Source organism: Molothrus ater, chromosome Z (genome assembly GCF_012460135.2).
Source record: "Molothrus ater isolate BHLD 08-10-18 breed brown headed cowbird chromosome Z, BPBGC_Mater_1.1, whole genome shotgun sequence".
Lineage (NCBI taxonomy): Eukaryota > Metazoa > Chordata > Aves > Passeriformes > Icteridae > Molothrus > Molothrus ater.
The window spans coordinates 7,356,020-7,370,182 of NC_050511.2; the positions used below are offsets into that span (position 1 = coordinate 7,356,020).

Below are 14,163 nucleotides of genomic sequence, written 5' to 3' on the forward strand. Positions count from 1 at the left end.
TTTTTTAGGGGTGGCTCATATTTTCACCCCATCCATTATAATTAAGAGCCCTCTACAAACCACTAACATATCATGCTGTTCTCAGGTCTTTAATTTTTCTGTTCAAAGGCATATTCAAAACCACGTTTTCAAAATATATTTATATTCCTCTTAGTTCTGTAATTAAAACACAATCCTGTTTTCCAGTCTTCTGCTCAAGGGTGTATCAAGAGCTCAGATGGGTCACTGGGCAGAGGCCCCAGAGCCAGTACTAGATCAGGATTTAGTAAATCACAGTGTTATGATTCAGGTCCCATAGATTGAATGCAGCTATTCTGAGGAGCTGCAGGCTGTTCCTCACTCTGATCTCCAAAATTCAGGCCTTTGAAGGCAACTAATGGTGAACATTCTGCTGGCAGATCCACAGGAATTTATCAGCATCTCTGCTGTAATAAGACAGTTTTTCTTTCCCATTGTTTTTGGGAAAAGAAGCCAGACAATCATTTTCTTGCCCTTTGGGGGTGGTTGAAAACGTGGAGGTTTTACAATGGCAGTGAAAGTACCACAAATGTAATAGCTGGTTGAATCTGGAGATGTTATCCTCCAGTTAAAATGTGTACAATTCTTTATTTTCTACTCTTTCTACCCAGCATAGGTCAGTGCCAGTTCACAAACTCCTGGTCTAGATGTTGAGAAATTTTCTCTTTTCCTTTCCTTTCCCAATGACTCACTGCATATGAGGAGGTTTGTTTTCCTGTTGAGTTCACTTTTAGTTTGGTTAGCTGTTTTTCACACAGTCGCCTCCATAGAAAGTAAAATATTCCTTCAAAAATCACGGCCAAAAACTGTTCATCACCACTTCTGGCTTCTGAACAAAAACTTCCAGGCTGCTGCACAAGAGAAGCTTCAGGCCTTTCTGTCTCTGTTGGGTTGTCCCAAACTACCCATAAAGTGGTATCAGGTGTTCAACAACCAGCAGGGAAGGGGTGGGTAGTTGTCCATCTGAGCAATGGTCAGCAGAGCAAGATGGGAAGGTTCTGTGCATTGCTGCACCAAAAAGGGATTTATTTCGGAGGTTCCCTGGGACGTGAGAGAACTGCTGAAAAATAGTGACTAGTACAGCTCATAGCTCACCTTTCCGACAGGATTTCCTGGTTTGTTTGGGTGTTTTGGTTTTTGGATTCTTCTTCTTGATCAGTCCAGGAAGGAATTTTATTACTTACCTACTACAAAATATTTTCAAGAACGAGGTCACTTTTTATGGCACTTGTCTCTTATAGATCAAGAAGGATGACTGGTGATTTTAGCAGTTGCCTTGTTCATACATGGCTTTTTTATCAAAAAGTCACAAATTAAGCAGGATCCAAGAGAGAATCGGGGAGCAAAGAAATTAGATTTAGGTGAAAAACAGATTGTGACATAGCTGGTGGGAGGTTCAATAATTATTTTCATCTGGTTTATATTGCAAACTTCAACAAAACAAATGTAAAAATAGCCTTAATTTTGATTCAATAACAATCTTAGTGCATCCTTAATTCAGCACCAGCATCTAATTAGAATCTGTACAAAACCTACTTTATACTCATCCTTTATTTCCAGTTTCACATTGGAGAAGAGCACGTCTCTTCAAAGGTTCACCTGCTTTTTTCAACCATGTGATTTCCCCCATAAACCTTATTCTGGCACATGATGACATCAGATGTTTTCAAGGAAGGCTCAGAAAACAAGTCAAGAAGAATTCCATCCATTTCTGAGAGCATTTAGGAAATAGCTTCAGTCCTACACAATATTCAGAAAGAGGACAAATACTATTTAGTCATCTACACATGATTCTTCAGTGGCTGTTTGTGCCTTGTGAGGAACATAATAATCATCACCTGGGCTGGAACACCATGTTTTTTATAGAAGAACCACAGTGGTTTTTGTCCAGAGCAGACATGTATGCATACTGGTCCAGTGTCTGTTTCATGGGCTCTCCAAAAAATGGCTGAAGCCTCAATCCTTCACTTTTTCCATCAATTCATTGGATGGTTTCAACTCCTACTTAAAAGAATAGGTAGAACCACAGTCCATAGCATCAGACAAGTAATTGCTCATCCTTTAGAAAGCCTCTGTTTACAGGAAAAAGAGAAGTTTTAATCTTTACTCCACTTTTATGATGAGAGATCTGTTGTGGTTTTCTCTATGAATTTTTTACTCCCTTTTATCTTTTTAGAAAAAGTTAGTCCTGATCATGTGCCCAGATGTATATATGAGCCAAAACATTGGATCACAGAATCATAGAATTATTTGGATTGGAAGGGACCTTAAAGATCATCTCATTCCAGTCCTCTACATTTTCCACCAGACCAGATTGCTCCCAACCCCATCCAACCTGGCCTTGAGCAGGGATGTGGCATCCACAGCTTCTCTGGGCAATATGTGCCAGAGTCTCATCCCTCTCACAGTAAAGAATTTCTTTCATATATATAATCTAAATTTCCCCTCTTTGAGTTTGAACCCTCAGATCAGATCTGACCATGCAGTTTTAAAATTGTCAAAATCCTAGTCTAATCTTGACCCTTACCCTTGTGCTTTCAACATGAGTCATGACAAGAATTTTCCTAAGAAAAATAATCAAACACCATACAGATTATGAAAGAGAAGACTCGTGGCTAGAGTAGTCCTTCTTGGTCTTAATGACCATATTCAGGGTCAGCATCTACAGCCCTCTGATTTCAGAGGAGACACTGCTTCTTCTGCCTGGATATTTCTCCATCTCGAGATCTTCCAACAGGCAATGCACAAAACCAGGGACCAACTTCTCTGCACACTCCAGCTCACACTGCTGCAATGTGGAGAGGCAGTTTCATGCACAGGAGGACAGGAAGGCGACATCAGGAAGATACTTGTGTATTTCAAGCTACCTTCTGCACTGTGTTCTGACCTTTAGAGAAAGTTAATCATGCCATCTACTTTCACTCTTCATTTAATCTCCCCTTCCCATCTGTTCAGTCTCTCTCAGCTGGAAGCAAGATGAAGAACGAGTACCAGTCAGCCCTCTCAGTGGTCTGCAGCCCACACTTTGGGGCCATTTATTATAAGGCATTAACATCAATTGTCACCTGTATCATGACTGTTACCTCAATCCATCTCAGATTAGTAAGCAAGAACTGATTCTCTAAATATCTGAACAAATGAACAATAGACAGAGAGATATGCAGTATCAGAAGAGACTGTTCTGATCCTTTGGACTGAAATCTGAAATAACATATGCCAGGTGCCTCAGCTCATGTGACAGGTTAAAACCTTCTGCTTGAGTTATAGCATCCCTTTTAGAAAATCTCTTAATCAAGGTTTCATGTGATCGGTGCTCCACCCCTATTGCTAAACAAGATGTTTTCCAAAATAGTTAATTACCTTCACCATTTCAAATATGCAGACTTGGTGTCTTATTTCCATTTTAAATTTGACAAATGCCTGCTTCCAGAGGGCATAGAAGAAATCATCAAGCTCTTCTTTTCCCCCCTTTTCTAAAAGAACCCCATGTTTTAGTAGGTATTATTTATAGGCTATGGCCAGAAGTTTAACTTTCTCTTCAATAAACTGTGGCCACTCTCATTACTCTTTCAGACCTATAATTACTCTTCTACTTCTGAAAAAGTATTTAAATTTATTTGTTTTCTAGAGCAATCACTAGAACTAAATGCAGAATTCCAGTAAAGATCTTTCCTGAGCCATATTCAGAGGTAACACTGCCTTGCTATTTCTAGAGGACATTCAGCCAAGGCAACTTCATCCCAAAACTATACTAAGTCTTGGGACTTTGAGAATTTTAACACAGTCCTGAGAGCTCATATATTTGGCTGTTGACACCCATCTTCTTCTTAAGAGGCACTGTTTTCTAATGAGGATTTCCTCTTTTTATGAGTGACCCACTTGCTTTTTCCTGGAGATACTTAATTTTGCATTTGATTGGATTAAAATGAACACCCTTTAACTGTGTCCAGCCTACGCAGTGACCCAGGTCACTTACTTCTGTCATTATTTCACCATTTTTGTATGATTGGCCAATTTAACCAGTAATTACTTCAAACGTCTTCCAAGCAATGCTAGAGAAATTGAATAGCGCAGAGATTTCAGCACACCGCTGAAGGAGCCTCCTAGAATCTCTGCAATTTTGTTTGTCACAACTGACGGATTCTTCCGTGGTCTCATTTCTGGGCTGATTTCATTTTCTGTAAAGAAATGCTGTCTGAAATACTCTAGCAAAGTTTAAATACACTTTATGATAACTTACTTTATTCACCGAACTTGCAATTTCATGCAATCAGTTTCATTTGATAGATGTTATGTTCTGTGAAACCATGATGATTGGTACTAATTGTGTATCTTTAAATTCTTTGCCATATTATCTCATATCAAAATTTTCATAATTTTTCTGGCACTTATGAAAGTTTAACTAAGTTTATCAGGTCACCTAGTTTATACCCTTAAAAATTAATATTAGATTTTTTCTTTTCCTGGAACATTTTGAAGGTTTTCTAATTTTCCATAAATTTCTAAAATGAACATTAATGGTTCAGCAGATTTCTGAGCCAATTCCTTGAATATTCTGAGTTTCCAATTATCTCATCCCGCAGATGGGAAATATTTAATACTAGTTGTTTAGCACAGTCGTCTGTTACTGACTGTTCATACATTAAAAAAATAAATGGATGGATGGATGGATGGAATGGATAGCTGGGTAGACAGATCTCTCTTGGACATGATTAAACAGCAGTGGAAGGTTAAATAATCCAAAAAGTCATCCAACCCTATTAGACACTGGAAAACAGCTGAAGTGCTATGCCCTTGCTCTGCAGACGCACTCCTTTATTGAGTATTCCAGTACCCATAAATCACCTTATAATACAATACCTTCCAAAGCACACATACATTATAGAGCTACTTACATACAGATTGTATCCTGAAATTCTTTACAGCACTAAAAAATTGCGAGGCAGCAGCTAGTACATTGTGTAAAGAACACAGCAAGGTAAAGACCTTGCAAAGCAATTAAAGGAAAACCTCCATTCTCTGATAAGACTAATAAACACAGAGAAAAAGAAGCTGAGGAGTCGTAGGAATTAAAGAGACTGAAGTAGCAGGGAAGGTCTGAGGAGCAGGTGGGCAAGTCATCATGGGGGGAGAAGGACAGGAGCTACTCAACACCACCCTTCTCACAGGAAGGCTGCTTTGATGTGAGCACCTTACTGCTGCCTTCAAAGCAAAAAATGCCCCCCTAGATCCCACCTTTCATTGGTCAGTAACAAAATCAAGGAACCCATGAGCTGAGGGAACAGTTACATTAATAACCAATTGTATCAATAACTAATTCCTTAATTACTGACTCAGATTCCTGGAGGAAGGACAGGAGGGCAAGGTCTCTGGTCTAACCAATTACCAGCACTTTCTGCAGGTCCCTCCATTTTAGTATTCTCAGACACATGGTGTGACTCTTGGGGCTGTCCTGTATAAGGCCAGGATCCGGACTCCATGATCCTTGTGGGTCCCTTCCAGCTGAGGATATTCCATGATTCTCCTGCTCTAGTCTGGCCAAGCTTCCTTCCTACAGCCTAGGGGGAAGCACTGCAGACACAAGGGAAGCACAAGGCATGGATTTCTCCTTTGCTAGTGCCTAGGCCATGTGTGTGGCATTTCTCTTTCTTTCCCAGAGGCTGAGCAGCAGATCCTTGCTCTTCTGTTACTCTCATTTCCCTCTAGTAAAATGAATATGGGTTGAATGTCAAAAGGAAAAAGTTCAGAGATGTTCTCCTTAGCTAGTGACTTTCATACCTGAAGGAACAAGAAGCACCAGGAAAGATTCTTCATGGCAGTCAGAGAAATATTCTGATGGCCAGAACTAGTAAAAAAAAAAAGTCTGGTCCAAAATGAGCTAATAAGCAGCAATTTCTACTTGCTTCTGTTGCAGTGTCTTGCAAAGTATATCTCTGAGATGGCAGCGAGTATCTGGAACATAGATAAAATATTCTTCTTAGTTTTAAGACAAGTTTAATAGTCATTTCTTTGAGGTCCCTCTTTTCCTTCCTATTGCCTGAAGGCAACCTAGTTACAGGAGTGGACCTGCTGCAGGACCAGCTGCCCACAGTTCAGGAGGCTGGATGAAAAGCTTGCATCTGGACCTCATTCGTGGTCTTGACTGATTTAAGGGAAGTTCAGCATAGTTACCATGCAAGGGGCTCCATCCAGAGGGAAGCTCCTGCCCAAGAGAGACAACGTGTTATTCCAACCTGGTAACAGATCATCAAGAGGCTGTTTTGCACATTAACCACTAATTTGCTTGCTGGATGCACAGCAAACCAGAAAACTCAGAAGGACCAATTAAGGATCCATGGAAACATGAGTATGTGCTCCTATTCAGGACTGTTCTTAGTGCACAAACTAATTCATGGACATGCAGAGAAAACGTAAACAAAAAGTTTATGGTTACAAAACAGCCTTCAGATATACTCTGACATAGATTGTGAATTCCCTTCTTTATCATCCTGGCTGATTAAAAGAGAAAAACAGCCCTTAGGTAATATCTGTTACATAAAGCCATTGGTGATCATGCTGATCATGTAATGAGAAAGGCACAAAGCTCCCTCTCCACGTCACACCACAAGAACTTTCTCTGGAAGAAAGGGGGAGAAAATAGAGCAATTCCAAAATTGTACCCCAGTTTCCGCCTACTAATAGTTAACACAGTCCTATAGGAAAAGAGCAAGCCATAAGAAGTAGTGGGCTCCAACAACAGTTCCTTTCCTGGAAGATGCTGTGCAGAATCAGAAAGATTAGATGCCCTCTGTTGCTGTCCTAGCAGCTTTCACCATTCTCTGCCGCTTTTGATAAATCATTTATTAGAACAGCATTTTTACATAATCCCTGGGGGGGGAAAATGGGAAAAAGAAAAAAAAAACCCACCAATATCCCTCCCATAAAGTAGATTTATCACAAAATGCTGTCCTCCTACCAACTGTCTTCAGACCAGAACATATATTTCTCTGATTATTAATTAACTGATGCACAGAAAGAGCTTCAAGCTTTTTAACCTCTCCCTTTCTCTTTTGTCCTTCAAGCATGTAGATGACAATGCAAGGGTGGTGTTCAAAACACAGAGAGCAATTGTAATACTGCCATCATGTTTTGAGCCCACAGGCTCAAATACTAAAGCCATTTAGGAACTGGTATTTAAGTTATTTCCCCAGTACATACATACTATTCCTAGTCATACATGTTCAAATCTGTCATAGCACCATGAATCCTGCTGACACAGATGAGGAGAAACAAAGATTGTTGACTGCCAATACTGCATGTAACAACACAAAAAAGTCAAATCTGCCAGGAGGTATCTGACCTGAGAAGAGAAAGGAACTTGCTGTTGTTGGCCCAACATGCCTGTCTCTCTGCCTATCATTTATCCACTGTAAAGTCTCAAATCTCAGGATAAGCCATAGCTTTCCTGCTCTTTGGAGTTCATCCAAATACCTTCCACAATATGAAACACAGCTACATATAAACAATAGGAAAGGGGGAGACTTGGATGCACCAGCAAGTTCTGAGCATATCAAGGTCCCTGAAAACCAAAACAGTGAAATGAAGCTAGAGTAATTAGCTGTTGTGTCCCTAGAATATGATCACAAAGAAAATACACAGTTATTGGCATTTGCCCATCTCTTTCCACAGGTTTCCAATCCCAGTTCCTCTACCCTCAGCATCCAGCCAGAGGAGATTTTTATATTGCATCAGTGAATACCAGAACAACTAAGGAGAAAAAAATCTGGTCCAAATCTGTAGGCAACTAATACCAGAATCAGAGTACAACTCCCAGGTTCATTATCTGGTCTAAATGAAATATAGTGAGCAAATGCACTTCTGATCTCTCTTATTAGTCCCATTTGTTAAAATGCTGTATTATTTACAGCTTTGCACAGAATGAGGAAGTGGGCTAAGAATTCCATCTCAAAAGCAAAGTAATGATAAAAACTGGTATAGCTTCATGAGCTTATCTCACAGCAAGGTTTTTGCAGAGGCACAACTATATTAACACACCAGCACAAGGGCTTATCATCCCTCAGAGGTCTAGTCTTGGCAAAAGTAGAGAAATAATAATTTTCTGTCATAGTGGGCAGCATTTCTGGAGAGGTTTGGTTCAGCAGTTAACACCACTCTGGGGAGTGACCCACCCAGGCATTTAGACAGTTAACATTCTACCCTGAAATATCACTCCTAACTTATGGAACCAGGTAGATGCCACAACAGAGGTTCCTTGATTTTAGCTGGGTGCCTGCCTTTACTGCAGCCAGCACTGCTCCCTGACCAGTGATTCATTTGAGCACAGCTAAGGGTGTCCTGATAGAAGAGGGAAATCCTACCCTACCCTACACAGACTGCATTGGCAGGACCTCCACTGATTACTGTAGGGTCCTAAAGTGTCTTATTCACAAAAGAGTGGATGTGCAGGCACAGTCTATATGTGCACATGTAGGCAGCAGGAGGGACATCCCTGTAGCAAGAGTAGAAACCAAAGTTCCCAGGCAAGGTATGTTCTCTAAAGGCATAAGCTAAACAACCATCCAGCTGCAGCCAACTCAACTTTGATATTGGATTGCTGTGTGTATATCAGTAAAATAAACATACCTGGCACTTCTCCCTAGCACTGGGGACAGCTGGCACAAAATGGCCTACACCCAAATTATTAAATTCTCTCAATTTCCAGAACATCAAGGACACATCCAAGTTAACCACTGACCACAGCCTGTCTTCTGTACTAAAACTTACACTTTGTCCAGGAATTGTTTGATGTTAAACATTAGTCAAAAAAAACCTCAGCACTACAGATTATTAGGCACCAGTTTCTCTGAACTTCCCTGGAACAGCTTTAGTCTACTGTTTTAGATGTAACTAATATGTGTTGGCCAGGAATATCAGCAAACCAGATGTAATTTTTAAAAAGAAATGGGTTTCTTTACATCCTATATTCAAGGATATCATACCTCATATCATATAGACAACATATTTAAGGTTGAAGCTCAAGTAAAGCATCCCCAGGGGAGTTTCCAGAAGTATTTTAAGTCTGAAGGCACTTGGGTGAAACCAGGAAGTGTTTGGTTTATTCCATTGCTGAAAGTGAATCATAGGACTTTGTTGATAGATTATTCAGGTAGTCAAATGCAAACTGGTAACATCACCAGGCATTTACTGCCTAAAAAGTGAGGGCAAGAGCAGATCCATTGCTATTGAATGAAACCACAGCTCATCACTCACTATAGCACTCCAGTTTTCTTTGATAATTGCTGTGGGGCTTGGGAGTACTTTTGTCTGTTCATCTTCAGAGCTGCAGTGTTGGTACCTCCTCATCCAGGGGGTTGGCAGGAAAACTGTGAGGACATCCAGTTTACTAGGAGCCTTGGCTTCCAGAGGGAAGGACAAAGAAGGTTCCCTGTTTATTCCATTGGCTCCCCTTTTAAAACCCCATGTGCCATACTCAGCAAACCTGTTGTCTCACTTTGAGAGACACAGACCATGGGTTTCATGGCCTGTCATGAGGTTACATTATTAGCCAAGGTCAGGGAGCACAGCTTAATGCAGGGGTGAGAAGGTGCCTTTGCATGCACGGCTCTGTGTCCTTTTCAGATGCAAGACACCCTCTGTCACCTGTGAGAATCACTTCAGAGCAGGAACCAGACCAGGCAGGAGGGGCTGCAGAATGAATCCACAGCACAGCCCAAGGCTGTAAGCCAGGCCTGGTTCTGCTGTCAGGAGCAGGTGTATACCTGGCAGCAAACACTCAGCATTAGCTTTTTGAGGGGCTTGCAAAAACCGTCTCTTCATTTCAGCCTGTCTGTTGAGCAACACCAGGCTCCTAGGATTGATTTGTGCTGCCAGAGCCTTGCAGGGGTGGGTAAACAGATGGCTTTGTCTGGAGAGCAGGTTGGTCCAGGCTAGTCTCACCCAAGGTTTGTGCTCAGAAATGTTGTTGGCACACAGGGACATTTCTGGCAAGAGTAGCAGAGGCAATGCTTGTACAATGTGATGGCCCCCTGCCTCACTGATATCTCAGACTTGTGGTTGCTCCAGCTACAGCCATAAACAGCATGGGGAAACAAGGCCTTTTTTTGGAACTAACATGAGAAAAAAATTAAAAATATAAATAAATTTTAGAAACAAAAACAGAAAAAAAAAGTAAAGTTACACCAAAAGCTCTCCCCAGAGCTGAATCTCTTAGAATGCATTAGCTGAGTGCATCCTGTGTGGTTGACCTATATAATTTCATCAGATTGTTAAAAAGCAAATGAAGACAAAGAATGCCTTAGGTGACCCATACATACAATATTCAGTCCCTACAGTTGTTTCTAGTGCTGGATGTGCTCCATGGTTGATTGGGAGATTTGCTGGCAAAATTTGAAATTCCATAGGAAAACCATGTTAGGAAAGCACTTGTGTTCATCTCTCAGCTGCAGAGTAACATGGAGTTTGCAGAAATTGCCAGTGATTAAAGCTCTTCATATTGCTTGGCTGGCCAGCAATCAAACCATTCATGCTGATTAATACAATAATGAAGAATTTATTAAATTCACATTTTATTTATATTGCCATAATAAGAAAGTAGCAGTAGGTGTGTCAGGTTCCTCTCATCATTAGTATTGACAGGCAAAGAAAAGGCTATGATGTCAAGTTAAAGAAGGTTTAGAGGATGACCCAAGTCCCAGTGGAGGGATATAGAGGAAGACAGAGTGCCTTGAGAGCATGTATTACATCTGCTGACTCCCAACTCAAAGGTGACCCAAATCTTGAGGCACCAACATTTGGATCCCTGTGCTGCACCTAGTCTAGTGTTCAGACTGGCACTCAGACCAGGCACTGTGTCCTGGGACACTGATCTGTAACAACCCCTCCTATCCTTTGTCCCACATTGGCAACCATCCTCTCCTCACTCTCCTGCCCACCTGCCCACCCTCCTTCCTGCTCACTTCCCCCCTCTCAGTGCCCTCACCCCTTTCCCATGTTCATTCTCAGTGGTCGTTGCATGTACGTGCCTTGGCACCCTTCAGCTCATTAAGTCCCATGCCTTGCCTCGTGTTTTGACAGGTTTTGTGAGTTTTGACAATCCTGCCAGTGCCCAAGCTGCTATCCAGGCCATGAATGGATTCCAGATTGGCATGAAGAGGCTGAAGGTGCAGCTGAAGAGGCCAAAGGATGCTAATCGTCCCTACTGAAGGGTTGTGGGAACCACTGGATACAAAGCACTAGCACAGGTAACTGCATGGGGAAGGGGGCGTCAGCTACACCTGTAGCGTCTCTCTGTGTTGTAGACTCTTGAGGAGATTCAGCTCTGTGACTCTCTATCTTCTGCCTTTTTGACTCTGGCTAGAGCCACTCTGCTCAGACACGCACCTGCGCATAAACCAGGAACTGTTTGTGTGTGTGTGTCTCTTTAGAAAAAGAGGTGGAAGGATGCTTAACAAGGGATAAGACAACTTCCTCATCCCAGGGGCATCCTGCATCTCTAGAAAGTGTTTCTGGTCACTAGAGGAGAGTCAGCAGCTGTCCTGATTTCCCCTGCTCAGTGAAAGAGAGCATTTCTGGTGCTTGAAGACAATCTGCAATTGAGAGGTGGGACTGGGCTGCGGTTTAATCCCAGGTGACTGGACTGGGACAGTGTCTGTCTCAATAGCTCTGTGTTGCAAACGTTTCAAAGCATTCTTCATTCTCCATGCAGTACAGTCTGTATCCAATTCCATCTCAGCATAATAACTTAATGTAAATATGTCTCCCTGACAACCAAACAACCCCTGATTTATTTCGTCACAAACCCAAGAAATTAATAGACGGATCCATGTTCACTTCTTGGTCAGTTGTTTTAAACTCCTGTGTGTAGATAAAACCCAACCAAAGCCAAGGGAGCTTAGCTGGAGTAAGAACCTGGGGTCTCATTTTTAGACTCATGTGCCATGTATTGCTGGAAAGAAGCCAGCTGGATGTTTCAAGGGAACTTCTAATACATGTAACAACACCAAAAATATCAGAAGCCACAACTTGTTTCATTGGAATCCAAACATATCACCAGTAACAAAAATGAAGATGTTTCCAAAAATGGAAATATTTTCCACCACTGGCTGGCTCTTACATTAGGTAATTCTTTGAGAAACAGAAATATAAACCCCTATGTGTTTGTTTACAGAGACGGGAAGTCCTCCTGTTGTTAAAACTGTTCCACACTAGAGATTCCCCAATAAACTCAGCACCTAGGGAGGCCCTAAGCAATTTGCACTCCTGAATTAGTGATAAAGAGATTTGTTAGGTGACCTTTCCATGTCATTTTAGCTGTAATGTCTAAGATTCTGTGATTTTTATTCAGGCCTCTTTTGATTTATCTAAGATAGGCAGGAAATCCCTATCTTCAACTTTCCCAAAGAAAAACAGAGTGTTTTAATTTTTCACTGGGATCCCAAATATCTTTGAAAAAGCATATTTTTCCAGTCTTCAGGGCAGTATCCTTTCCAGTGAGAATTCAGGAATGGGATCAAAATATCTTTGAAAGAGGTGCTGCACTGAAGACAGCATAAAGGAGATTAAGAAACCTTTCAATAAACGTATTAGGTGCATGTGCAGGAAACAGCCTCCATAGTTTAGAACCTCCTTTATATGTGACTAAATGAAGATAACCATCAATGCATTTTCCCCCTCCAAAAACCTCTTTTCTTTTCCTTGCTTATGAAAAGGCCTCTTGGAAGCTTGAAACCAAAACATGTTGCCATATCCAAATGCTTTTTGCTTCATCACACTGGCTTTTTTTTCTGCAGGCTTTGCTGGGGAGGGCGGGGGGTGCATGTGTGCAACTGTGTGAAAGCAGGGGCTGCCTTTGTCAGGGAGGCTTTCTGTGACACCTGCACAGGGATCCAGGGACACAAAGGTGTCCCTAGGTAGGCACCAGGCTTTATGTCTCAGCATAGCTGTGCTGGCTGAGGATGTGCTTGTTTCTCATGGTGGTGTCAGAAGATGCAGGGCTGTGGATATCTGTGTTGTTCAAGATTCACCAGTATGAGTCTATGGTGGTTTTTATCATCATGGCTCGCCATGAAGGGCTCTGAGGTCTCAGCTTGTTTCCTCCGGAATATTACTCACTAGTAGGACAAAGATTAGTTGCTTGGGTATTTTTTCTTTTCTTCCCCCCAAAAAATTTAATTTAAATTATATAAAAATGAATCAGCAGGTAAAAGAGTAATATAATTCCATATGTACCTCTTAAGCATTTTTTTTCCTTTCCTTTGCTTCTACTAAGCAGAACAGTCTTGAAGAGTTGCCTCTAGGTAGGAAGTCCTTTAGCCTTCCTGGCTTTTATTTCAGCTTTAGTACTCTGCTGTCCAGAAAAATCAGTTTTACCACCAGATCATTTCCACCCTTGGCTTAGAGAACTTTATTTAGAGACTTGTTTAGAGACCCTATCAAAATGTGTCTCAGAGGTCCTTGTTCTCTTGCATACTCTCACCTTGTTGAGCCTGTTGTAGGAGCTGTACCCAACTTTTAGCAGAAAGGAATTCTCCAGGAAAAAAAAAAAGTTTTATACATGTGTTTTTCCCCCTGACAGAAGGAATTGAACAGGAGTGTATCTGGTCCCAGGAGGACACTGCAGGAACATTCCCCAGGGGAGGATTTGGGTTAGCACAGGGAGAACCATGCCTGGAGAGGACACCTGGGGACAGCCAGGACACCCAGAAGGTCACATGGGCTTAAACCCAGGTCATTCTCTGGCTCCCCTTCCTCCCAGGGATGGGGAACACTGATCCCAGCACTCTAGAACAGGCAGGACTCTCAGTCAGGAAGGCCACCGGGCAGCTTTCCCACCAGGGCTGGGCAATGGTGATCAGCAGAGGGCTAAGCCCCCAGGAACAAACCTGACTCAGAGATGGGTCAGCTGTTCTTGGCTAACACAGTATTATTGTACCTCCACTGCTGGCTCGATTTGCAACTTCCTTTAACTGATAGAAAGATGATAACTCCACTGTGTTTTTTATCTGTCTTTACTTTGGATGCATCTCTTCAGGGTCTTTAATTCCAATTTGAAGCATGTGTATAATGGTATTGACACCAGAGTAATTACTCATGTGCTTCAAGAGGATGCTCAAGAAACTTTTTAATTGGGATTTTTCCAAGGAAGGG

General features: G+C 41.7%; 1 protein-coding gene across 16 annotated transcripts in view; it reads left to right on the top strand.

Moving 5' to 3' along the window:
- The window catches only part of CELF4 (CUGBP Elav-like family member 4), a 712,154-nt gene that overhangs the window by 662,722 nt on the left and 35,269 nt on the right, over positions 1 to 14,163 (top strand). For all 16 annotated transcript variants that reach the window (XR_004982016.2, XR_004982017.2, XM_036402637.2 and 13 more), the window contains one exon: positions 11,092 to 11,258. Coding sequence is in view for 14 of the 16 variants with exons in the window: in XM_036402637.2 (XP_036258530.1) it covers positions 11,092 to 11,219 (128 nt within the window). In the remaining 2 variants the exon portion in view is untranslated. The remainder of the gene's footprint in view (positions 1 to 11,091; positions 11,259 to 14,163) is intronic.